This window comes from Gobius niger (assembly GCF_951799975.1).
Source record: "Gobius niger genome assembly, chromosome: 18".
Taxonomy (NCBI): Eukaryota; Metazoa; Chordata; class Actinopteri; order Gobiiformes; family Gobiidae; genus Gobius; species Gobius niger.
The window spans coordinates 11,620,001-11,647,510 of NC_136869.1; the positions used below are offsets into that span (position 1 = coordinate 11,620,001).

At 40.3% G+C, this 27,510-nt stretch overlaps 1 protein-coding gene across 1 annotated transcript in view; it reads right to left on the minus strand.

Moving 5' to 3' along the window:
* Nucleotides 1-702: 702 nt before the first annotated feature.
* Nucleotides 703-27,510, minus strand: part of LOC306977897 (cyclic nucleotide-gated channel beta-3-like) — a gene marked incomplete at its 5' end in the record, with an annotated part of 50,588 nt that continues 23,780 nt past the window's right edge. Inside the window, 16 exons of the mRNA XM_079576336.1 lie at nucleotides 703-779; nucleotides 855-1,005; nucleotides 2,057-2,209; nucleotides 2,289-2,407; nucleotides 2,490-2,573; nucleotides 2,928-3,025; nucleotides 3,115-3,274; nucleotides 5,578-5,719; nucleotides 5,850-5,972; nucleotides 6,048-6,112; nucleotides 6,197-6,283; nucleotides 6,771-6,821; nucleotides 6,901-7,109; nucleotides 8,272-8,586; nucleotides 8,898-9,055; nucleotides 11,856-11,898. Of these exons, the coding sequence (XP_079432462.1) occupies nucleotides 756-779; nucleotides 855-1,005; nucleotides 2,057-2,209; nucleotides 2,289-2,407; nucleotides 2,490-2,573; nucleotides 2,928-3,025; nucleotides 3,115-3,274; nucleotides 5,578-5,719; nucleotides 5,850-5,972; nucleotides 6,048-6,112; nucleotides 6,197-6,283; nucleotides 6,771-6,821; nucleotides 6,901-7,109; nucleotides 8,272-8,586; nucleotides 8,898-9,055; nucleotides 11,856-11,898 (1,982 nt within the window). The 3' untranslated portion in view covers nucleotides 703-755. The remainder of the gene's footprint in view (nucleotides 780-854; nucleotides 1,006-2,056; nucleotides 2,210-2,288; nucleotides 2,408-2,489; nucleotides 2,574-2,927; nucleotides 3,026-3,114; nucleotides 3,275-5,577; nucleotides 5,720-5,849; nucleotides 5,973-6,047; nucleotides 6,113-6,196; nucleotides 6,284-6,770; nucleotides 6,822-6,900; nucleotides 7,110-8,271; nucleotides 8,587-8,897; nucleotides 9,056-11,855; nucleotides 11,899-27,510) is intronic.

Here is a 27,510-nt window from a genome sequence, read left to right on the forward strand (position 1 = left end):
AAAAAGAGTGATGAAAAAGCAGCAAAAAAGTAACAAAAAGAGTGATGAAAGTACAGCAAAAAGTGACAAAAAGAGTGATGAAAGTACAGCAAAAAGTGACAAAAAGAGTGATGAAAGTACAGCAAAAAGTGACAAAAAGAGCGATGGAAGTGCAGCAAAAAAGGGACATAAACAAAAGTGGCAAAAATGAGAAAAAGAGCATGAAAAAGTGAATACAGCTTTGCAACAACACAAGGAAAAATATCCGTTTAGATCAGTTTAGTCGGCCTTAGCTTTCAAATGAGGCATTACTCTGGCCTATAGGCTGTAAACTCCCGTCGAGAAGCTTTTAGATTTGGGTAAAGACGAACTAGAGAAAATACACTCAGTTAAGGCGGGGGGTAAGGGGTTAATTACTTCTTCTACTCTACCCACCTCTACTAAAGCTGAAATCTATAAAACAAAAATAATGTAATAAAAATAATAATGGAATTTCACAGGTTTTACATTTTCTGGGTTTATTTTATAATCAAAATGAACAATCTTTTCCAATATGCAACAGGGTTATGTAATTTCTGTTTGGCTGGTAAAGCTACTGTGCAAAATGCTAAAGGAAACCAAGTCCAATAATAAATCCTCATAACGACCACTAGGGGCCATCGAGTCAGTTGTTCAATACCCATAGTACAAAATGTGCAGCAAAAGCATAACATCAAAACAAATAATAATAAAACACTCCCAGAATGGAGCACACGTGCAGTTTTAATGAATATATCTCAATTGCCACTTGCTGCGCTTGCCTGGAGAGAAGAAACGGACAATTAGCTGTTAAAAAAAAAAAAGAATGTTTAAGGCAACGCTGAAGAGACGCTTACCTTGAGTTTTTCAATGAACTTTTTGTTGATTGTTCCTCCAAAGGCGCGCAGCATTTTGGGCGTGGGCGGTTTAGGTCCGAACAGAGCCAGGCCTTTCTTCTTATCCTCCTCGGCTTTAGCTGCAGCCGGACCCTTGGACTTCATCAGTTTTCTGTTTTAAACCAAACAAGCAGAACCAGTCAGCTCATATGAAGTTACAGTATCTATGGTGGAATTGCTTTGCAGATTTTCATCAGCGTATCCCGTTATTCTATGGATGGTTTTCATGATGATAACGCCTGTTTATCCTCTTAACCGCCTTAACCGAGCACATTGTCTCCAGTTCGGCTTTACCCAAATATAAAACTTTCTTGACTGGAGAGCTATAGGCCATTTGAAAGCTAAGACCAACACAACTGATCTAATTGGATCTTTTTCCTTATGTTGTTGCCATATTGTTGTCACTTTTTTGTCATGTTTTGCCACTTTGTCCATCTCTTTTTTTTTGTTTTTTTGTTGTTGTTGTTTTTATTTCTAATTTTTTGCCACTTTTTCCATTGCTTTTTGTCCTTTTTTTGTTGCTTTTCTTCTTATTTTTTGCCACTTTTTCCATCATTTTTTTTCTTTTTTTTTCTTCATGTTTTGCCACTTTTTTTTTTTGTCAAGCTTTTTACTATTTTTACTATAATATATTATTTTTCCTTTGTTGTGCTTTCATCCTTCTTTCTCTATTTTGACACAGTTTTCAAGAAGCTTTTAGATTCGGGTAAAGCCAAACTGGAGAAAATGTGCTCGGTTCAGGTGGGGGTTAATAGGTTAAAAGCCTAGTATATATAGCTGGTAATGCTTCCATTTATTCAAGTTAAACATAAGTCTAGGCTTTTTTTTGTTTTGTTTATATTCTCATTATAAATAACTGACTCAGGTTCACGACAACTGTGAAGTGCGAGCTGTGATGTTTCAATTCCCTCTGAAATTATTTAGAGGTTTACAGGTATTCAGGTCATGTCTCGTGATGCCCGTCTTTAACCAGACAAGAGATGGCAATGTGCATTAAATGTTTTGACCAGGGACACAACAAATAAAAAGGCTAGATTTAAACCATGGCCTCTCCGCCTGTACTACAGCCCGGATCACTTTTAATGAAATGTTATATGAAGGACTTTCTGTAGCTGTAGCAGTACTTGTACTTTATTCCACCTGTGTTTAATAGAGAAACCCACCTTCCCTTCCTGGCCAGCACTTTCTGAGACTCTGGGTAATGGACCAGAATGTCAAACAGGTCCTTCTTCTCCAGCACAAAGAGGTTAGCGAAGCCGTACGCTTTGACGTTAGCTGTTCTTCTGTTCCCTCCGTCTTTGGACGACTGCAGCAGACTGTGAAAAAAGTTGTACGAAAGTGTTAAAAGTGAGGCTTACACAGGCTTTCCCAGGACTTGCTTCATCTCTCTCTTACCTGATTTCTCCGAACACACAGCCGGCCTTCAGAGTCACAAACACGATGCTGTTGTCAGGTCCTCCCACCACCTGCACCGCTCCACCTTTAATGATGTACATCTCTTTACCAATGTCGCCCTGGGAACAGTATGCAGTATCGTCAAACCAAGACACTGCAAACCCGCCGTCTGTAAATTTCTTACTCAGTAACCGAGCTCACTTTTTTGACCACAAAGTCTCCTGGCAGATAAATGATGGACTTCAGCCTCAGCAACATGTCGACCAACATCTGCTGATCACAGCCCTGAAGGAAAGGCCAGAGAACACAGTGTCAAAGTCACTTCTGTTGGCGAAAATGACTGGGGGAGAATTTACACCAAAAATGAACTAGTTTTCTATGGTTTGACATTTTATGGTGTTTATTATTTCACATCCTTATTGATCATGGACACAGGATATGACACACAAAGAGGCAAGTCTCAGATTCTATCGTTGGACTAACTCCCCCTCTTCCAGTGTCACTTCCATAAGCATTTTACGTTATTTATTCTCAACATTTCCCCATCATGTTTCCACTGGTGTAAACCTACTGGCATCATTAGATAAACATGAAAACCTGTGACATGAACTTTGAGTTTATTACACTGTATCAAATGACCTTGAAGAGATCGATCTTCTTGAAGGTTTCCAGGTTGATGTCCACAGCGATGGCCGTCTTCATCACCAGAGGCATCTTGTCCAGCAGCTCGGACTCGTCTGGAAGCGTCCGAACAACAAAGACTTAAATACTGCATTCGACAGAACACACGTACAGCAAAATCAGCCCACAAACGACGTGCTCTTACCCAGCATGCCTTGTGCGTCCCAAGTGTAGGTGTACCAGGTGCGGACTCTGTTCTGCACGAGCGCTGGGATGCGGTTGGTGACCATGTAGGCCACCGTGTTGTCCATGGAGGATCTGAAGTACGTTTGTCCCGCGGTGGCGGCGCAAATGACGTCCCTCATCTGAGACAGGCCACAACAAGATAGATTAGAAAATAGTCTTTAAATACTATGATTATATACAGTATGAGCAAGTGTTAGCGCTCTATGTTCATGCCGAATTATAATCTGGAGTGCATATTTACAAATGTTGCGCTACAGTCTGCATTTTGAAACACAAGATCGGGCCCAAAGTGTGTTACAGTAATTACATGGTCCGTCAATGTACTTTTACTTTCATCCTATTACCATGTCAATGCTGGGCTGGAAAGTAACATAAAGTGCCATCAAGATATTGGTTACCGTATTTTACGGACTATAAGTCGCATATTTTTATCATAGTTTGGCTGAGGGTGCGACTTATATATCAAAATATAGAATTTCACGTGCTGCTGGGAGAGCCTTGTCAATGGTACAGTTATGCCTCCATGTGCGACTTATACTCCAGAGCAAATAATAGTCTGGAAAATAAGGCATAGTATATTTAAGTGACAGCGTCAAAACATTGCTCATACATTTGATCATGAAACACACAGAAATCCAATGAGGAAGTCGGTTCATAAGGTTATAAACGATTAAAAAAAAAATCTTAAACAAACAAGCATTACAGCTTCTTTTAATTTACAAACAGTTGAATTTACATAATAGGAGGCCTTTAAAGGGTCATGTGATGTGCTTTTGACAGCTGCAGAAAGCTAAAGAAATGACAAAAACATGGGATAGCCTATTATTTACTACTGTATGTCAGCCTACACTATGCTAGGGCTAAACTGGAGACTATAAGGATGATATGGGGACAACTAGTTCCTCCTACAGGTCGACTCGCTCCTCTCTGTTACCTGTCCGAGCAAACTGGAGAACACAAAGACTCCAGTGAAAAAGTTCGTCATCTGAAAGGCTATCTCAAAGACGGTGTGGGGCTCGGGTAGACCCCCGATGTTGATGAGACTGCGGACTGCGTAGTAGTAACAACGGAGATACCTGCGGAGAGGCGTGTGCGTCAGAGCCGAGGTATTCGACTTGGGAAGGTTTGGGAAACATTTTTATAGTAAAAAACTTTTATTTTGGACATTATGTTGCTACATAGAGCACACAAATCTGTCAACGCAAAACAAAATAACTTGCCTCCAATATCAAACATGCTTCTAATGTTTAGACAGACACCAGCGATGCTAATTTTGCAGTAGGCTATGAAATAAGGCATTTAGAGGAGGATCTTCTTATGTATTTAACCTCTTAACCCCCACCTGAACCAAGCACATTTTCTCCTGTTCTAAATGGAAAAGCATGAAAACAAACAACAAAAATATAAGGAAAATGTGACAAAAATGTGATACAAAAAATGTGATGAAAAAGTGAAAAAAATTGACAAACATGTGACAAAAATGTGATGAAAAAGTGACACAATTTGACATAATTTGTGACAAAAAAATTACAAAAAAATGACAAAAAAATGACAAAAAATGACAAAAAAATGACAAAAAAATGACAAAAAAATGACAAAAAAAGACAAAAAAAGACAAAAAAATGACAAAAAAAATGACAAATAAATGACAAAAATGTGACAAACAAGTGACAAAAAAGTGATGAAAAAGTGACAAAAAATAACAGAAAAAAGCTTTGAAAAAAGTCAAAACATTTAAACAATGCAAGGAAAAAGATCTGTTTAGATGAGTTTTGTAGGTCTTAGCTTTCAGATGTGGTGTCTCTCTGGTCTATAGTCTTTAACCTTTTAAATTTGGGTAAAGCTGAACTGGAGAAAATGCCCTTGGTTAAGAGGCTAAATCTCATGTAGTAATCCTGTAGTAACTGTTAAATGGTCTCAACTTAAACTTATAGCGCTTTTCCACCTACCTAAGGCACTCGTGCTTTACAGCAAGGAACCACTCACATTCATACAACAGTGAACGCAGACACTGGAGGCAAGGTGGGTGAAGTGTCTTGCCCAAGGACACAATGACAGTGTGCACCTGCATGAGCCAGGATTCGAACCCTCGACCCTCCGGTCATGAGACGACCCGCTCTACCAACTGCACCACTGTCGCCCCAGTGAAAGCAAAGCAACAACATCTGACTTTCAACACCATACCAGCAGTTAAGACCCACAATCCACTGCAAACTGTCCAGCAACCCTCTTTTGACCCACCAGTTGAGGAGCACTGAGATAGAGTGATTTAAAATGGCGATTGACAAGTGCCTCATGGAATACATTATGTCCAGGTTTGACCCGAGAACAGTCTCCAATCCCTTTCAAAGCGTCTTGCGAAAAGCGCACTCACATATGCACACAAAAGCCAAAACAAAGCACAACACAACAATGAAACTACCTGTCCAAGAGTGACGGACATAAAGAAAGCCCCGAAAAGGTAGTTAGTCATCTGAAAGATCTGTCCGAACATGCAGTCGGGAACGGGCAACTCAGCGATCATCAGCAGGGACTTCTCCGCATAGAAGAAGCAGCTGAGGTAACTGCAGCAGCACACAGGCAATGGTTCACCTTAGACTGAGCTCACACATTTACAACTCACTAACTCTCATATCAAAGCTGTGTTCAGTTTAAGATACATGATGAATGTTGTTCAATATATAGGTTACTTACGCGCTGCCCTTTCCAGAGTAGACCCACTTGGTCAGCCCGATGCCCTGATAGTCTGAAGCCACGTAGTAGATGCAGGCGTTGAGGTGGAGCATGAAGAGGAGATATCCAATGGTCCGGATGACTCTGACACAGAAGAAAGGCGTTAGTTACATTTGAAAAGAAAGAAAATTAGTTGTTAAATTCATCATTCAAACCAACCTCCAGATGTAAGCTTTAGCCATGATGCTTTCCAAACGATCACTGAACTCGAAGAACGACTCTGCCTTGAAGATGGAGAGTTTGATTTCAGAAGTTTGTAATCATGAGAACAAATAAAAGCTTTAGCTGTGGACTTGCAGAGAGCTTACCTTCAGGAGACGATTGAATCTGAATATGGATTTGAAGCCAAATATGTAGTACAGCAGGTCAAAGGGTATGAGGGACAGCATGTCCGTCTGCAAAGACAAACATTATATTAGGTTAGTTACGTTTATGGTTGCCTATGTATGATAGTGAGATTGAGATTATATCAGTAATTTATATTAGTTAAATTCAAGATATAGTCAATTGCACATACAGTATGTGTCCAAAAACGTTATAATTTCAGAGAAGACAGAAATATCAACTGCTAAACTAATAGAGCAACCACATGCATAGTTAGAACATGTATTTGTAGAGGTAAACTTCAGGGTCTGCAGGTTGGACAGTACAAAAGACCCAGATATTTAGTCATTTATAAAGGATAGAAACTAATGTATCATTCATTCAATGAATGGTGAAGCCCAGACGATAATACAGTACAGTCTAATCGTTCTCAAACCATAGTACTGTGGCCGTACATGGGCTTAAGTTTTGACTTTTATTGAAAATTGATTATGTAGCTCAAAAAGGGACAGCTCATATGGGATCAGTGAGGGAATTTATGATGTGAAAGTACCGTACCTTGAATCTCTCTGACACTCTGTAGTGCTTCTTGGTCATCACTCTGTCTTTCTAAAATAAACAAATGCATTAAGTCACACTCTTTTTTTTCTCCATTTGTTTCCCTTTATATGACTTGCATTGAACTCACTATGATGTCCCCTGCTTTGACGAACTGTTTGCGCGACTGAAAGAGGACGCTGTCTGTGAGGTAGATGAGGTCAGCCAGGAGGTCACCGGCGAACCAGTACATGATGGACTCCTCGGTGTGGTAGGGGAAGCAGAGCCGCGCCGTCAGGAACCACAGGTTGTAGTTGAACGATATGGTGACTAAACTTAGCCAGGCGATGTAGCGGCGATCTGCAAGTATCCAAAGCATTAACACGTGACTAATACTGATGTAAGTCAAAGGCAGAGAGAGAAGAGGCAGTTTTATGGCAAATACTTAAAGAATGATCAGGCATTTGCTTTTATTCATTGTTTTTGTCCAAAGCATTGATGCTTCATTACTTGTTTAACATGTTTTCAACCGATAGCTACTAGGGCTGGCACGATCTGATATATATCACGACACACATGGGCCGATTTGATACATATGACGATACAGCGAGTAATTATGATAAGTAATATATTTATCTTAAAATGTGTAAAAAGTCATGTGTCCAAAGTTTATTTACCAGATGCCATTTGATATTTATTGATTGAAAAGTGCATTAACACAAAATGTAAATGTTAATGTATTACGGCGCAAAGTATTGCGTTCAGATCCGATGTTTTATCCCAGCCCTACTAGCTACTTTGCCTGGACAAAAGAATTAACCTCCTGACCCCACTTTAACAGAGTTTTTCTCCAGTTCAGCTTTACCTAAATCTAAAAGGTTACATATATGCCTATATGCCCTTGAAACGCCTCAATTCAAAGCTAAGACCTACAAACTGATCATGACTTTTTTGTTGCGATGTCTCTGTCTCTCTCTTTTTGTAGTTTTCATATTTTTTTTGTCATGTTTTTGTCATTTTCTCTTGCTTTCTTAATCACTTTATTTTATTGCTTTTTGTCACTTTTTTGTCATGTTATTGTTACTTTTCAGGCACATTTCTGTTGGGATTTTGTTGCTTCTTTGTCGCTTTTTTGACACCCTTTTGTGGCTCTTTGTTTTTGCTTTTTCATTACTTTTTCATCTTGTTTTTGTGGCTCTTTTGTTGCTTTCCTCGCTTTTGCCACTGAGAAGGTTTTAGATTTGGGTAAGGCCAAACTGGAGAAAATTTGCTCGGTTCAGGTGGGGGCTAACAGGTTGAAAAGAATCAAATACATAAGAATCAAAGAAGAAAAGAATCAAATACATACAATACCCACCAGCTTCCCTTACGCTGAATGATGGAAATGCAGCTGCCAATCTGTGCCAATGGCCTCTGATTTACTCTATATAAACATGTGTATGTTTTGCCACTTAAAAATGCATTTTATATTTTTAGAGATCCAACATTTACTGTAACTCAAAACGCATATGATTTGTTTCACCTGTGAAGGGGTCTATGGTCACCCCCAGCACTGAGTCCATCTGGTCCTCCATCGGCTTCAGCACCACATCCACCGAGGCCCAGAAAGCCTCCTGGACACGGGTCTTCAGCGGAACTTTTGGCACTTCCTTCTCTGCCTCCTCGGCTTTCCTCTTCTCCTCATCTTCCTTCTTCTTCTGCTCGGCCTCCTGTTTCTTCTTGTCCGCCTCCTCCTTCTTCTTCTTGTCCGCCTCCTCCTTTTTGAGGCGGTCCTCCTCTGCCTGGCGTGTCCTCTCCTCGATCACCCGGGCATACTCCGCTTTGCCCAGTATGGGAGCTGGAGGGACGAAGATGAGGGCAGTTTTGTATATATGCAGCTGAGCCATTCTGATAAACACTTTACTATATTTGAACGTTGACAACAAGGAGTGAAAAGAAATAGTGACCCACATAAACACTCAAGGAAAAGTAAACATCTTCTTCTCACTGTGAGTCCTCAGAAACTGTGCGTAAAATGACAATCCAATCCTGATATTTCTAAAGAATGGGCTATACCCTTAATTCAATAAGACATATGATTATTCTGATAGGTAAAACCAACATTAAGTGAACATTAAGTCAATATAACTGTCCACTTTCTGCACTCACTGACAGGTGGAGTGATCTCTGGAGATGAGGCGTACGGATCTGTGGCTTTGTCCTTGTAGATCTCCAGTCTCTCTCTCATGCGTTTGGCCACGGCCCGGAGCTGGTCATCCGAGTATCTGTTAATGACGATGGGCGGAGGAGTGGGAGGCGGGGGTTGTCTACAAAAAACAATATGATTCATTTAGCAAAGTCGTTTAATAACAACACACCACACCAAACTAATTCACAGAGGAGGCCCCAAAAAAACAAAAGGTCGTCATCAAAAGAATGTCTTCAGACTCGTGGGACTCGTGCCACAGAAGTAGAAACGCTGGAGCACAGACAACTTTGGGGAAATGTGCGACTCTCTACTGCCCCCTGGTGGACACGTTTTGTCTCACATTGTGTCTACTGTCAGCGTTAAATCCTGTCATTAAACTACATCCCGACACGCGTTTTTTGTTAATGCAGGGGGGGATGCAGTGGGGCAAGTCGAGCCAGTGGGTAAAACATTTTTAGGTAAGATTATAGTTTTGATATTCACATGATTTAAACTTGCCACACAAAAGAGTCTGTTAAATAACCCCACTTTTTTATGAAAAAAAAGACAGTTTTTCTCTACTCAAAGTGTTTTCTTTTTCCTGATCACAAAAATGAAAACAAAAAAACAAAAAAAACAAAACAACAAAATCGGTCCATTTTATTCTGATGTTTGTTGCCCAACAGATTAATTGTTTAGGCTGATTTTTTCTTAAGTATCTTGGTGTTTTCAAAGAAGAAAAAATGGGGTAATTTGACCCAGGGGCATAAATGAGCCTCTGTTCCATAAGAAACAATCAGTCCCAAACTACAGAAAATTTAAGGTGGAGACGAGCAAATTAAAATTAGAGACAGACTTCTATAATCTGCAGATGATGCATGTGAAAAATAAAATATGCATTTTTTTGCATTACATTGCAAAGTAAACATTAAAATGTAAATAATAAGATCTTATAACTAGTGTGAAATTCACCTTTAAATCCGGTGGTTCAATTTACCCCAAGACCTAGTTCTTACCCCGCTCCTGGGGCCACTTTTTTTTGAAGATCAACATCTTTAAAAACAAATACTCCCATTTATGAAGAGGCAAACCAAAGACACTCAAAGACGCTTTACATTGCATGATTCATTCACTCCATACTTGGTGGTGGCAAGCTGCTAGTCACAGCTGCCCTGGGGCGAGGCAACCAGTCTGTGCCATCGGCCCCTCCGACCACCACCAACCACTCACTCACTCACTCCATTCACCCAGACCTCCTGGTGTTACCAACGGTCTCCCATCCAAGTACCGTATAGGCCCTTCCCTGCTTAGCTTCCAAGGTCTGACGGGATCGGGCAGAGCAAAGGCACTATGGCCATTAATTAAGATAAGAGAGTTAAGATTTGAAAATAGTATAGGTTAATATTCTACAGCCAAGTCTTAGTGAAATCCATGCTAACCTGTACAACAGCGGTGCTTTGTTTATGTTGCCATTTAAACACTATAGTGATCTATTATTGTCAATGGCCCATGTCCAACCAGGTCCTGCCTTTATGGCCTTTAACTTGGCAACAATCCAAACCACCACTTCACAACACTAAAATTCAAATTCACTTTATTTATCCGTTAGGAACTTCATTTGCAGGAGAAGTGCCAGTACGGGCCCGATAAAAACAATACATCCACAGACATTCAACAACATACAGCAATAATAAATACATTAAAAAAACAGAATAGTAGGCCTTCGATAGACCAAGGTCCACACAGTCATTTATTCAGCAGGCGGATGGAGGTCGGGAGGAAAGTGGAGGTCGCCCTCTTTGTCCCCAGAGGGAGGGACCTGAACCTGCGCCCTGACGGCAACAGGGCGTAGTGAGAGTGTAGAGTGTGTGAGGAGTCTGTGGAGATCTGGGTTCCTTTCCTCAGAACTCTGGAGTCATAGATGCTGCTGAGTGAGTCCTGCTCCTGACCAATGATCTTATTGCTGATTTTGATGATTTTATTGAGCATGTTGCGGTGGGTGAGAGTGAGTGAACCAAACCAGACAGTGATGTTGAATGTGAGGATGGATTCAATGAAACATTTATAGAAACAGGCGAGAATGGACGGGTGGACTTGGAGTTTGCGGAGTTTACGGAGAAAAAAGAGGCGTTGTTGACATTTTGAAAATATGTGTTCAGCATTGAGTTTGAATGTGAGTTTATGGTCAATTATGGAACCCAGGTATTTGTATGAATTAACCTTTTCTATTATTTCGTTGTTGACAGTGAAAACAAATCCCAGGTCCGAGCTCCCCTGATGAATATAGGCATAATTTAATTAAATGACCCCCCTCGATCCCCGCAAAGTTATATATTTCATGACAATAGCTCTTATCACTTCACCTGTTGTATTAGTACACTATGTTACTGCGTTGGGAGAGCGTCCTGAGCTTCTTATGACTTAAATCTGAAAATCCCTTAATCCACTTTGCGGTTGTCTCTCTCTTAATAATACGTGTGTTGTACGGGGCGGGATCAAGATCTGGCATGACTGGACGCTCCCTGTCTGCTGTCGGACATCGGGCCAATCTCATTAATTACTCTTTGGCCGATTCGTTTAGTTTGAGGTGTCACTGACTTGGCAGGGCTGTCTTTTGGTCGGATAACCTCCTGAAGCAAAGTGATACTGTAAGGGATCGAGAAACTGCTCCTCCTAATTGTGATGGATAACATAGGTCTCTAAATGTCTATATCAGTGGGCCATGCATGCTTTAGTAGTGAGTGGTTTTACATAGTTTGCACACAGTTTAGACATAATTTAGTCTAACTCTGATCTACTTTTGACATGGTTTAGTCCTGATTTGATCTTAGTTTAGGGCTGGTGGTATTTGAAAGGTCAATATTTTTAAGAGGTGATGGTCTGACCACAAAGTGAAAGGACATCCTTATAAACCTTATTAGAAACTTGTATAGACTTACGCCTCTGGTGCATCTCCAGGGTTGGCTCCGGCCGGGGCAGCCCCTGAAATACATAAATGAACACACTGATTACATGAAGGCCTTTACAATTGCAAACCATTTATAACATTTACATGCAGAGTCATACACAAGTGTTCATGTACTGGAGGTGAGTTAAGTGAAGTGTCTTGCTCAAGGACACGACATCAGTCATGGTGGCCATACCGCCTATGCTATGCCCAATCCCGTCAGACCTTGGAAGCTAAGCAGGGAAGGGCCTGGTCGGTACTTGGATGGGAGACCGTTTGGGAACACCAGAAAGCCTAGCGAATGTAATGCGTGAGTGAGTGAGGGGTTGGTGGTGGTCGGAGGGGCTGATGGCGCACACTGGTTGCCTCGCCTCTGTCAGTCTACCCCAGGGCAGCTGTGGCTACAATAGTAGCTTACCACCACCGAGTATGGAGTGAATGAATAGTGCAATGTAAAGCGTCTTTGAGTGTCCAGAAAAGCGCTATATAAAACCAATGCATTATTATTATTATCAGTAAGCCAGACATGGGTACAGATGAACCGATAAAAGCTTCTCTGCTGATGGTGTGAGTGAAACACTGGTTAGGGCACGACATTTGCTGCGCACCGGTTTATAGTGATGGGATTTATGGCTCTTCGCTGGGATCCGTTCATTTCAAAGAGCCGTTCAAATGACTGATTTTTGTTGTCAATCTCACCAGATAACTCGTAATATCTCCAATCTTATCGGTAAGAGGCACAATTTTTTATTTAAATCCTCTAGAATTACAATAGGATGGATGTTTTCCTCTTTGAAACACTTCTGTGAATAAATTCTTGTGCCACAATTAAGGAAAAGAGGCTTCAAACTTTCACTTGTGTTGCCTGCTCTCTGTTGTTGATCTGCTTCTTAAATTTGTTCAAGGTACTTCTGGGTAAAATTGACGGACAGAAATAAGTCCTGCTCTTTTCACAATTAAGATTATTCCGGTTTGAACCTTAAAGAGCCCTTCAGTCATGAACGCCACATCTCTGTCACTTTATGTTAGCAGGAAATTAACATGATAACTGATCCATTAGGTGAAAAGGACATCTTTTTGGTATCCGATCTGCCTTAATCCAATTTATATTAGTATATATCACATCATGCAAGGTCCCAAACAGTGTCTCCACAGCATAAAAATAAAGCTCATTCATTAAGGCCCTGTATCTGATTCTTTTTTTTACAGACAATAGAAGAGGAAGTGAGTAAAGTTTAAACTGCCAACTCTGGTCCAAACACAACTTTTCCAAACATTCATTCTAACTCTCCTTTGCATCCCTTTCTTCACAGAGTTTCTAATCACATTTCTCAACTTTCAGGAATCAAAGTGGAGTCCTAATGCTAACAACAACTGTAGTCTCCAAGTTTACAAGGCTTTATAATTGCATAGGTCTTATCTCACAAACGTGTATGGAAGGAGGACAAAACAAATCTGCAACTCCAAAACAAGGGAACGGTGCCTCTTGGCTGTGTTTGAACATCGCAAAACTTCACAGAACTGGCACTGAAGCTGATAACCGAGCCAAACTTTGTGCACCGCGTGTTCATTTGCGTCGCCTCCCGGTTTGCCTTTTGTCTTTGCGTATCGATATTTCTGCGCGGCACAAAGCTGATTACAGCCTTTGATGCTCTTTTGTTTGGAGAATATAGGCTTTGCAGAGACCGGGCCCCGTTCAGCCACCTGCCGACATTGTTCAAGAGGCAAACGACCGCATCGGGGGCCGTGATTGTGTGGAATTGCGGGTCTCGCTGCCTCCCCCACAAAGGCCTCACAGCGGTTTCCGACGCACGGGGGATGAATGGGCACTTACCCGCCGCCGGTTTGTCCTCTTTCTTGGCTGCATTCGGCTTCTCGTCCTGCACAACAAATCAACACAGAGCGCCATGGTCAGAGGAGCTGCGCCATGTGAGAGAAACGCTTTTGATGAATCGTGCCATAATGGGGGTATGGCATTAAAGGAACTGTATATTCTTTATTTACGCTGCAGCGCTTGTGCACACTCTGCTGGACTAAGTGGCAAGACTATAAATATGTTTATTTCGAACTAGAGAGGTTTCAATTTGGCACAAAGTTCATTATTCTTCGTTTTTCGTTCCTTCTGACACCTGAATTGCCAAATTATTGCAACATATTGCAAGGAGCCACATTATACCCTATCATGACGTCCTAATTGTTCAATAATTGCAAGATGTTTGTCACGATCTTTCAAATTTATTTCTAATTTAGCCTCATGTTGGTCCTGATTTTTTGTAACATAGACCTACTGTAATGAAATGGTTTAATAATACTTGGGTAACACTTTAGATTACAGCCATGTGTAGGTACTGGGAACAAGAAAGTAAATACACATGTAAGTACAGGTCACCTAATTACACATTAAAGTGCAAGGTTTAATAAAGGTGTACTAAACAAAGGTGTACTAGGTGTAACAAAGGGGTACAAAGTCTAACAAAGGTGTACTATATGTAACAAAGGTGTACTAGGTGTAACAAAGGGGTACAAAGTGTAACAAAGGTGTACTATATGTAACAAAGGTGTACTAGGTGTAACAAAGGGGTACAAAGTGTAACAAAGGTGTACTATATGTAACAAAGGTGTACTAGGTGTAACAAAGGGGTACAAAGTGTAACAAAGGTGTACTATATGTAACAAAGGTGTACTAGGTGTAACAAAGGTGTACTAGGTGTAACAAAGGTGTACTAGGTGTAACAAAGGGGTACAAAGTGTAAAAAAGGTGTACTATATGCAACAAAGGTGTACTAGTGTAACAAAAGGTGTACTAGTGTAACAAAGGTGTACTAGGTGTAACAAAGGTGTACTAGGTGTAACAAAGGGGTACAAAGTGTAAAAAAGGTGTACTATATGCAACTAAGGTGTACTAGTGTAACAAAGGTGTACTAGTGTAACAAAGGTGTACTAGTGTAACAAAGGTGTACTAGTGTAACAAAGGTGTACTAAGTGTAACAAAGGTGTACTAGAGGTAGCAAAGGCATACAAAGTGTAACAAAGATGTATAAAGTGTAAGAAATGTGTATAAAGTTAACAAAGGCGCACAAAGTGTAACAAAGGTGTATAAAGTGTAACAAAGGTGTATAAAGTGTAACAAAGGTGTATAAAGTTAACAAAGGCGCACAAAGTGTAACAAAGGTGTATAGAGTTAACAAAGGCGCACAAAGTGTAACAAAGATGTATAAAGTGTAAGAAATGTGTATAAAGTTAACAAAGCCGCACAAAGTGTAAGAAATGTGTATAAAGTTAACAAAGGCGCACAAAGTGTAACAAAGGTGTATAAAGTGTAACAAAGGTGTATAAAGAGTAACAAAGGTGTATAAAGTTAACAAAGGCGCACAAATGGTAACAAAGGTGTATAAAGTGTAAGAAATGTGTAAAAAGTGTAACAAAGGTGTATAAAGTGTAACAAAGGTGTATAAAGTTAACAAAGGTGTACAAAGTGTAACAAAGGTGTATAAAGTGTAACAAAGGCGCACAAAGTGTAACAAAGGTGTACTAGGTGTAACAAAAGTGTACTAGGTGTAACAAAGGTGTACTAGGTGTAACAAAGGCGTACTAGGTGTAACAAAAGTGTACTAGGTGTAACAAAGGTGTACTAGGTGTAACAAAGGTGTACTAGGTGCTACAAAGGCGTACAAAGTGTAACAAAAGTGTACTAGGTGTAACAAAGGTGTACTAGGTGCAACAAAGGTGTACAAAGTGTAACAAAGGTGTACTAGATGTAACAAAGGCGTACTAGGTGTAACAAAAGTGTACTAGGTGTAACAAAGGTGTACTAGGTGCAACAAAGGTGTACAAAGTGTAACAAAGGTGTACAAAGTGTAACAAAGGTGTACAAAGGGTAGCAAAGATGTACAAAGTGTAGTTGCTAGTCTCATAAATTGGGGGGGGGGGGGGGAATTCTACATAACTAATGTACAAATAAACTGTATCTAATGTGTAACTACACATGAGCTCAGGCTGTAATCTACAGTGAGATGTGCACGTACACCTACATGTTGCACTTTAATATGTAATTACCTGTTCTTACATGGATAATCTAAAGTGCCACCTATATTGTTATCGTAATATTCCATACAGTTATCAAATATTACAACTTGTTTTATTGTGTGTAGTAGTCTTATACTCCATATTGAGGATAACAGTTTAATATAATAAGAAATGGGATCTTCATTATACATGTACGTCACTATTTGGATGACATTTACTTCAGCTGCTCAGTCAGAAATTTGAAACACATTTCATAAAAACACAGTCTCAAGTATAAAAATTCTTATTGTTCTACAAAAAGTAAAGCACTGTTATGGGCTTATTATTGATGCTGCATTGCCATGAAAAGCCCAACAACATATGGGGAATACTTTGTAGCACTTAAAATAATGAAATGCTCAAAGCAACATGGGAAAAAACACGATCTTACCTTGGCCGTCATTGGTGGACCAGGAATAAGGCCTAACTAAAACTTATCATTTACTTTCCGTCCACTGCTTTCTTCCCCTCTCTATGAGTTCTGTCCCCACCCCTTTCAAAGCGTGCAGTTCTTATAATGGAGTGGGCTTACTGCTTTTAGCCAGGTTAAGACTAAGACTGTCCTGGGACCTGCCCCCACCACAGGCAGCCTATGGGACATAAGCCCTTCACTCACCTATAGAGGCTTATGGCGGAGTGGACCACGGGGAAACATCGGACACTGTAGAACAAACTTGTTTAGAAAGTGATGCATTGCTCAGGTGGTTGTGGTTGCAGTGTCAATCCCTACGTCAGATACTATTATCACTATTACTTTATTAATCACATTAGAAAAAAATAATTGCAATGTTTCACAGGCAAAAAGAACACATGTAAAAGACTTGGAGCTACATACTAACTTAAAGCAGTCCAATTTAACATATATTTGAAAAAAACTTTAAAAAAAAAACACTGTATGTACTTCAATTGTAGACACACTTTGAAGTCCCCCTGCAGTGTCCCTGGACTCCACTTTGGGAACCACTGCCTGATGTGTTTCTTCTTTACAGCATCAAGTGGTTAATTAAGGTACTACAGAAAAGTGAAAAAGCTTCATTTAAACAACATATAAAGCACTAAAAGGCCAACATAACTTATTCTGATTTAATATGGATTTAATGGATGCCTGCCCTGAAAAACACCCTCATTCCGGTTTGGATATGATATGCTATGAATGTATTTGGTAAAATGTATACAACAACAAAATACAAATGATGCAAATGACTGGGACTAGTTTTAAAGCTGCACTATGGATTTTTTTAGGTGAAAAAAAAAAGAAAGTTAAATTTGATGTTTCAGTGGACCAGCAGAAGAGTGGTTTACAAAACGCTTTTACTATCCATCCCAGTGGCCTCTATGATGCTCCAGGATCAATTGTTTTTAGAGTTTCTGGAAGGTGTTCACTGCTGGCTGACCCTGTCACCAGAAAACCTACAAAATAATTGATTCTGGAGAGTTATAGAGGCCATGATGGAAAGTAAAGGCGCCATGTTAACCATCGATTAGCCATTGGCTCACAAAAAGTCTATACTTGACCCGAATTGCTTCCAAATCTGGCTGGGTTTCCTGATTTCCGATAGTTGTGAATTATTGAAACGGATTCCTGGCTCTGACAATCCTTCCTGCACATCCCTAATTGTTCATGTAAAATAATTCAACGCATGTTTCGGGCATTTTGTTCTGCTTGACGAGTCGGCAAAGAGCAGTAAGTTTAACTCTCAATATAATTCGCATTATCTATCAGCAGAGAGCGCACCACCCAACCTCCATCCCCAAATTGCATTTACAATACAAGCTGATGTAAGCAATATAAATGTACCGAGTCCACCACGAGAACAAAAAATGTCCCACCCTGGCTTTAAAAGCACTTTGCAAGTAGATGCATTTTCAACAAAACAGTTGAACACTTTTGCAGTTGTGTTCACACTCAGACGACCTCTTGTTGTTTTAATGTCATTTTAATGTGCTTACATTAATCTTGTTGTATAATCTGCCGGCTCGCTGCTACTTAGCCTTTAGGCCGCTTAATTTCATCTTGATCAATTACAGAAGATTACTTTATCGGAGACACAGCTGCACACTGTCTTCGATGAATAGTTTTTCTGTTGTTGTTTGGTTTAGTTTGTCTTGTTTTTGTCCAACTCACACATTTTATTTATAAGTGAAGGAATGCTTATGCTCACCGAGGATGCTGATTTGAAAAAGTTTGTCCTGTAAAGTTATATCATTCTTTTCTCAAATCTTTGTCGCCTATACATCCAATGAACCCAGACATTATTTCTTGTTTTATAATAATGTTTACCTCAAACGCGGTAAAAAAAGACACAGATCTTTCCACAGCCTGCCCCGATGTTCAATCCTATACGGTACAGAGCCCGAACCCTCTCCTTAGTCGCAGCAGAATCAGTTTAAATACATTGTTGTTTTCTTCACAGGTGCCTGAAAATGACAGCAAAGAGAAAGGAAAAATGGCTGCCACCACAATAAGAGCAAGTGGCATCAAGTGCCATTATGTTTGTGTGAATGGGATGTGGATTCTGAGAAGAGACTTATTGTTTTGCCTGTGTCGTCGGTGCGGCTAAACACTGTTTTTGAAAAAGGGCCAGACTTTTCAAAGCAAGCAAAAGCAACTGAAATTATATGCTGTGGAAGAATATCTATTATTATTGCAATTTCATGCTATTCAGAAGTGTAAGGTTTTTTTTATTTTTATGAAATGCTGTGGGATATCGCTCTAGTCTTGGGATTTTCAAACCGTGGTGGTACTTGGGTTTCTTGAGGTAGTGTAGGATCATCTGCAATTTTAAGCTTTTAAGCTTTAATCTTTAAACAACATATAAAGCACTAAAAGGCCAAAATAACTTATTCTGATTTGATACAGAATTGAAGATGGATGCCTGCCCTGAAAAACACCCTCATTCCGGTTTGGATATGATATGCTATGAATGTATTTGGTAAAATGTATACAACAACAACATACAAATGATGCAAATGATTGGGACTAGTTTTAAAGCTGCACTATGGAATTTTTTAGGTGAAAAAAAAAAAAAAGAAAGTTAAATTTGATCTTTCAGTGGACCAGCAGAAGCAATTTTAAGCTTTTAAGCTTTAATCTGAAGAACTGATCTAAGATTTTTTTCCTCGCGTTGTCATCATATTTTTTTGTCTCATTTTGTCACGTTTTTGTTACTTTTTTGCCTTTTTTTTAAATCCTTCTTTAAAATATCTTTTTGCTGGTTTACGTCATTTACGTCTTGTTTTTGCAGGTATTTTGTCACTTTTTTCAAGAAGCTTTTAGACTTGGGTAATGCCGAACTGGAGAAAATGTGCTCGGTGAAGGTGGGGGTTTACTTTTGTTAAAAATTTATTTATTTATTTCTAAGTGGGACAATGTACATTAATGAACATTAGGACGTAAATGTACCCGAATTAGCCAAAAGGCTACTTTTCACTGGTAGTCCCCCTGCCAGATCTCATACTACAGTGACATACAATACAAAGACATGGCAGTTAAGACAACCACATAACGAATATACACACTCAAATACTAGTTTCAGTGTTCACAGATTTGCGACTCAATCAGCCATTTTTTGATAAGATGGAGCCTCTCTTATTGATGGAGGTACTGTGTTCCAGTGATGGGAGGCAGTGAAGGAGAAAACAGTCCGACTGAATGCAGATCTCCTCAAAGGGATTGTGCTGTCCCCTCTGGTGGTGCCTCTGGTGCTTCGGATAGACTGGACAGTGATGAATGTGGAAATTGGATGTGGATTTTATGAACTGAACAGATATGGTGAAACTTTAGCAGAATGTCCCAGGTTAAGAGCCTGTGTTAAGGGGGTTAATGATCATTTCATACTTTAATCATGATAAAGTTATGTGTTGTTTTTCTTGGTTCATATCCATGATTTTGTCCAATATAGATGTATTATAGACCTGGGTTGATCCTGAATTGATCTTGATCTACGCCCGGTGCTCAAATATTGTATACATATAGTACTTGGGAGGTCAATTTTCTTCAAGGCATAAATGCTCTCTGCCATTTTTGATGCATGAAAGTATCTCATAGTATCAAAAATTTTGGAAATCCCTGTTCTACAAGTTTGATTCAAGGGTTTTAAAGTAAGAGTAAGTACTTGTACGTGTTATTGAAGCCACATCACAGCTCATTTTGTACTTCATACTAAGGCCCGTTGCCTGAATCGAGACTCCCATGACCTCTAGCCAGAGAAAAGCAAACTAATACATGAGCTGCAAAGGCGAAACAACCAGACCAACTTTTGTGGTCAGTCCTTCCAAGTCACTCAGAGGACTTTGCTGACAAGTTTGTGTAAAACATTTGCCGTCCTTTGCATTACACAGAGATCACATTGCGTTTTCTCTTTCGCCTGCCGCCTCACCACATCCCCGCAGTGACATATCTCCGCTGACTGTGTCCCAACAGGATGACTCCGGGCCAAACAGAAAAGCAGCCTGTTTGTCAGTGACCCCCCCTCGGGACGCTCCACCAGAGCCCCTCCCCCGTGTCCCCCTCCCCGTGTCGGACAGTGAGTCTTTGTGGGGCAGAAGTGATTGGTGTCCTGCCCCAGGTGCTCATGGGTAATAGCCAGTGGGACGTGGAGCAGTTGCTTTTCCAGCCACTTTTTCCCGGTGACAGCGAAAGACAAAGAGGTCATCCGCTGTTTGTTCAAATGAGAGTTCAAACTTTTGTCTTCTGCTTACAGTCTTTCAGATTTCAGCCCTTGTCTTGAGTCCAATTAATCAGCAATACTAATTACACAACATCATTCAGTGTCCTCATTCATTATATCCATTCAGGTTCCAAACAGCAGGTGGTGCTATTGTAGTTGTCATGATGTGAGCAGGAACATGCATGAACTGCAAAAGGAACAGGGAATCTGAATTGAATCTTTGGCATAGAGTTGACTCTGAAACATTCACTGCTCTACTGATTTCTTAGGTTTTAAGTTTCTAATATGTTTGAAACTAGATGTTATGGTCTAATCTTATTTGTTCCCAGCATTTCTTTCTCAAGTGATAAGACACTAAAATCCATTGACTGCACTAGGCCACCAACTAATTGAACACATTTCCAAAAAACATTAAGAGTCTTGCCAAAACCTTGAAAACAACTAATTACAGTTACCAATACAGCGTCGTTTAACCTCTTAAAGGGACTATGAGCCCAGACCTATTTTTTTTTCATTTATTTAATAGGGACATGTGTGAATAATAAGCACGTAACACACTACAGCCTTTATAGCCAAGGCTAATTTGCAATGTCCGTTCCTTGCGGGGCTTTTCAAATGCACACAGAAAGTACAGAAAATACATTTAGAGCGCACATGTTCACCACAACTGCCTCTAAAATCCTGCACTGTCACTCAAAAAGTTGTTAATTCGGTCCGAAGTGCCGTCATGCACGAGCTTAATATAGAAGCTGCAGTTACGCGTAAGACCTGAGGTGGCAGTAGTGAGTGTAAAAATGACCAACTTGCATCTAGTCCCTTTACCTTTACCACCTGAACCGAGCACATTTCCTCCAGTTTGGCTAAAGCTTCGAGAAGAAACCGAGGATGAAAACCCAACAAAAAAGGATCAATGACAAGTGACAGAGAAGCCATGAAAAATTTACAAAAGACACTGACAAAAGAGCAACATGAAGCAACAAAAATGTAACAAAAAAGCGACAAAAAAAGTGATGAAGGTGCAGCAAAAAAGTGACAAAAACTCAACAATAAAAGTAAAAAAACAAATAAAAAAAAACAATAAAGATGATATGAAAAAGAACGTGAATAAAGGGGACGACAGCACAGCAAAAACGCAACGAAAAAGATCCATTCATATATAATCCATCAGTTTTGTAGGTCTTTCAAATGCTTTCAAATGGCCTATAAGCAATTTGGTGAAGCCGAACTGGAGAAAACGCACTCAGGTGGTACCAATACGCTCATGTAGACAAGTAGCATCATGGCGGCGTGTAAACAAGCAGCACCCCCCTCTCTCTTGGTACAGCTGAGTCTTTTTTGCCTTTTTCTGCAAACATCATTTGTGACTTCTTTCTTCCACATTGTTTTACTGGATGCTTTAGTACGTCATGGATACACCCATTTTCAAACGCCCACAAGCAGATATATTAGCTTGTTCTTGCTAGCATAAATGAAGCAGTTAGCTCTTAGCACATCTGTATTTGCCATTGCAGTTTCATATCAAAACACATGGACTAACAGTGCAATGTGTTATATGCAGGCTTGACCGCAAACCTTTCACATATGTTTCCAAAAAAAAAGTGTGCAGTGTTTAAACAATAGTCTTGCAAAAAGGAGGGAAAAAAGTTCTATGTTGATATCTTGGCTTCCAGTGCACTGTTGGAGTGAGTGAGGAGTTGTCAGGTGTGAGAGAAAAAGAGCATTTCTGCTATTGGAAAGCTGCCAGACGCTCCGATGCTGCCAATACGGCCAACACAGACTGACACAGAAAGTTAGAGGAGCTTTATCTGCCTGATCTACTGTGTCTCGGATGATTGCTTTGCTCTTTTCCCCGGCCATCTATAATCATTACGCGCCTCAAAATCATTATCTGTTCATATTATGTTTTTAATCTTTGTTAGGAAGTAGTGGCAGGGTCTGGTTTGGAGTGAAAAGGCAGGGTTTAGTATATCTAAAGCAGGGAGATGCAAGTGCAGGGGAAGCAGACAGAAGCTGGAGGTGTTTATGAGCAGTCTGTGAGGCTTACACATACAGTACTGTAAAGAACCTAATGTACATAGTTTTAGTGGTAGGAGAAATGGAGCATCTGGAGGAAAGTTACCCAAACACAGGGAGAACATGCAAATTCCACAAAGAAAGGCCCAACCCGGTCCAAGATCGAAACAGCCTGACTGTTGTCATCACAGAGTAACAGCCTGAGAAGCTACATTAACCTCTTAACCCTTGACCTTTAACCGAGCGCATTTTCTCCAGTTCAGCTTTACTCATTTGAAAAGTAAGACCCACAAAACTCACCTAAGCGGATAATTGTCCTCGCGTTGTCGTCACATATTTTCATTGTCACATTCTTGCCACCTTTTCATCACGTTTTGTCACTTTTCTGTTGCTCTTTTCTAACTTTTTTGTTGCATTTTCATCGCACAGTTTTGTCACTTTTTCATCGTTTTTCGTCACTTTTCCTTTGTTGCGTTTCTGTTGCTCTTTTGTGGCTTTTATGTTGCGTTTTCGTCTCATTTCTGTTGCTATTTTGAGATTTTTTTTCAAGAAGCTGTTAGATTTGGGTAAAGCCAAACTAGAGAAAATGTGCTTGGTTCAGTTGAGGGTTAAGAGGTTAAAGGAACAGGCCACCGTTTTTACATACTGGTATATGGAGTTGATGCGTACCTGTCTGGTCTGGAAAAATGGTGGCCTGTCCCTTTAAGGTGAAGGGAAGGGTACATTTTAAACATATATTGGGTTATTCAATTCATCAATTGATAAAACACTTCACTCCATTCACTGAATCAAACCACCAAAGACTTGAACTAATTTCTCAAACCTTGAACAATTCATGATTATTCTTACTTATCAAAATAGCTTTGAAGTATTATTTGTAGTTATGATAAAGGTACGTGTGGTATTCATGTAATAAGTAAAGGTTGTACTCTCGCATTACTTTTGCTGGAGCAGAGATCTTGGATTCCTCCTCCACCTGTACGTGGTAATCTAATTTAGCTGGAAGTGCTGAGCAACTTCTTTCAGACATTTGAACATAACAAGTGAAAATGTTTTCGTTGGAGCTCCACAGTGCCAGTCTCACTCGTATTTCCTTCTCGCCCGCATCGGCTCAAGCGCTTTATCAGAAGAGCAAACATCCTGGGACGAGGATCTCTGGGTGGAACTGACTGAATGATTAAGTTATGAGCGCTGCTAATGTGAGCAGTGTGAGATGAACTGTGCAGGGCCCGTGGTGTTTTCATAGACTGATGTATCCGTGGAGGAGATCAGGCTGTTCACGCTGCAGCAGCCGCTAAACCCACAGCTGTCGCTTTGGAAAGTTTAGACACTGAGATGAATGTATGGAGAAGGTGGGACCAGAGAAATGAGAAGTTTAAGTCAATGGAAGGTAGAGTGTTGCACAGGAGACAGCAGCGTATAGGCAGAAGGACATCTTGAAACAGAGAATATAATACACTTTTAGCTCAAACGAAGTTCAACATATTCCTGGCAGGTGATTCATGAAGCTATGGTTAATGTTGTGTACGCAGTGTTGGGGAGTAACAGAATACATGTATTTAGAATACATGATACACCTGCCTATTCAGTTTCAGACTGAATGAATATTTCCTCTCTTTATCTGTTAAAGGTTTAAATGGCTGAATAAAATTTAATCTGAATACTCTTTAATTTGAGATTATAATACAATTACCATCCTTAAATCAAAGGATACATCTCAATACATTTTAGCATTTTCGTGTTTAACATTGTTAACCTCTTACCCCTCGCCTGAACCGAGCACCTTTCCTCCAGTTTGGCTTAACCCAAATCTAAAAGCTTAAAAAAAGGCGGAACAAGGATGAAAACACAATAACAAAGTGACAAAAATGTGGCAAAAACATGACAAAAAAGCAACAAAAATGTGACAAAAAGTTACAATCATTTGTGTAGGTCTAATCTTTCACATTACACTGTTGCTCTGCATCCGAGACGCTTTTGGGTTTGGGTAAAGCCGAACTGGAGAAAATGCACTCGGTTCAGAAGGTGTAGCGGTGTAATGGTGTAACGGTGTAACAGTGACCTTTTTCTCCTAAAATGAAATAAATACAGTTAATACAAACAATGCCCATGTACATGCATGTGCCAAGAGTTTTTGAATGTCTAATTAGTGGAAACTAAGTCTACAACAGGAGACATGGCCAACAGATTTGTACTTTTACGCCGTCTAAATGGTCTCTTTCTACCTTCATTAGGCCCAAAGCGCCTTACAGCAAGGAACCAGTCACCCATTCATACACCAATGTGCGCGGACACTGGAGGCAAGGTGGCTGAAGTGTCTTGCCCAAGGACACAATGGGCAGTGTGCATCTTCAGGAACTGGGATTTGAACAGACCAGCCAATCATGAGACGACCCGCTTTACCAACTGTGCCACTGTCGCCCTGACATACAGTAAGTATTAGGGCTGGAACGATCCACTTTCGTCATAATCCGATACATATCACGATACTCAGGGGCCAACCTGATACATATTGCGTTACAGTAAGTAATAACAAGTGATATGTTTGCCTTAAAATAAGTAAAAAGAAAACAGTCATGTGTCCATAGTTTATAAACCAAATGGCATTTGACATTTACTGAAGTGTCCAGATTGAAAAGTGCAAGTGCTGTGTAACTGTTACTGGAAAACAAAGGAGTGTATGATTAAAAAAGCCAAACACTAAGTATTGAAAGTATTGTGATCCATTGCGAGTATAAAGCATTGCGATCCAAGTCCTATCAGATATTTTGCCCCAGCCCTAGTAAGTATAATGCAAAGCAACATGAAGTATTCTAAGTATTCAGAATACAGTACTCTGATGGGACAAAGTAATGGAATACGCTACAAAATACATTTCAAGTCAAATATTTAGTATTCCGTATGTAACTAAATACAATGTAAAAGTATCCCCAACACTGTGTTTTACTCTCCATGGGCTGAATAATCTAGATGACAAAACTGCAGAGCGTGATGTGACTTGTGTGTTCAAACCTACAGCAACAAAACAATAATGTACAAAATATTGTTGATCAACATGACATGGATAAGGCAAAAACTTTTTTCTGGTTTGAATTTCAGGAAAAGTTCTGCAATACTGTTTCAATCCACGAAATCCAGCATTGGAATCTATGCATCAGCCCACCTAATAAAACTGTCTGGTATCTGCGCGGACATGGGGCGTATACAATGTCCGTTTTGCTCCAAATTACTTTCCAGCATCATTTTCCCCCGGTGGCGTTGAACTTATTCTGAGCCCATCCCCACACTTTATTATTTAAATCTTTCTGACAGGGCGCAGAATGGAGAAGCGGGGCATGAATCTCAGTCAAGCGTCAACAGATGAAAAGCGATGGAGAGAAAGACGAAAGGGAAGTCCCCAGTTTGATCTAGTTTTTGGCGGAGGAGGAGTGAATCATCGCCATAAATGACTTTTCCTTTCTCTCCGCTCCAGGGTCAGCCGAGGTAAGCCATTCTCTCACAGAATCAGGTGCATAAACTCTGGATACTCTAGCCTACACTGTTTGGCCTCATACATTTTACACTATATTCTTATATGGAAAAGAGCCCGGGGAAGAAATGACCTGACGGGAACTTGAAATATGTGAGAATTTTGAAATAGCTCCTAGTTGAAACGCGCTATCCCCATAAACCCTTTATAACTCCTCCCAAGTGGCAACCTCCAGCGGTATCCGACCGCGGTGCTTAGGAAAAATGCAAAAGAGCTCAGAAACTTTAGGAGGGGAAAACATGTTTACAGTCAGCGGGGGGAAAATACAGTGAGGTATAACTTTTACTTCATGAAAAACAAGACGAAACAAAAAAAAACTTTACACAACAATTCCCTAATTTATATGTCTAGGGCTGGGTACTGGTGAAAGATATCAGTATATTATTGGAAAAAAAAGTATAGGTACTACTTGTATTGGAAAAACTATCCTTAGTTTCAAGTTTTGATGCTATAGAGTTCGGGAAATTCTACAGGTACCATGGAGATCCGCCATCTTTGCAGCTGTTAGCATACATTTCCATTGACTAACATTAGCTAAAAACAGTATAAAAAGTGGAGAAAATAGCCGTGGAACAACTCCATTAGCTGCGGAGTTACTGCTGCTAAATACACCTAACACACTGCGGTGTCCAAGAGTTTTAATGTGAACCAGTATTTTAACTTTTACAATCTCCATTAGTTTACAATTGCTGCTAATCCCATAATGCTTAGCGATATGACGTCACATTCCCGAAGTCTATTGGTCCAGGGACAGCATTAAAGAAAGTGACTTGGTTGTTTCACCTCAAATAAATGAAATGAAATTTGAAAGAAATAGTCATTTATGGCATGAATTAGCATTATTGTTGTGTTTTCTGGTTCTATATGGCACATACCTTATGAGTATACAGGTGATGTTATTCCTGCTCCATCCTTTCGGTTGATGCACCTCCTACGGTGCCTTTTCAGGTCAGCTGCAGGATCGTCAGCTGGTACCACCGTTCACTGATGTTTCGCCCCCTAGCCAGTACATCTCCCGGTGGGGGGGCAGTGGCTGAATAGGGACGTCTCCCCGCCACCCCCTGCAGCTGACCCTACTTTGGTGTTGTCCCCCAGCTCTCCTCCTTCCTACGCACCCACAACCAGAAGCTTGCCTTCTCCGCCTCTTCCGCCAACTCCTTAATGGCCCTCCTCAGCTTTGCTCCTGTGATCCCGACATCTCTGAGCAAGCGCAGCATGGATTTCCCCACAAAGCCCCTGCTGCCTACCTCTACAGGGTAGATAGTAGCCGCCCACCCAGCCTCTCTGCATTCTGCTGCAAGCTCCGTGTATTTCAGCCTCTTAAACTCGTTTGCCACCTGGATTCCCTCCTCCCACGGGACAGTTAGCTC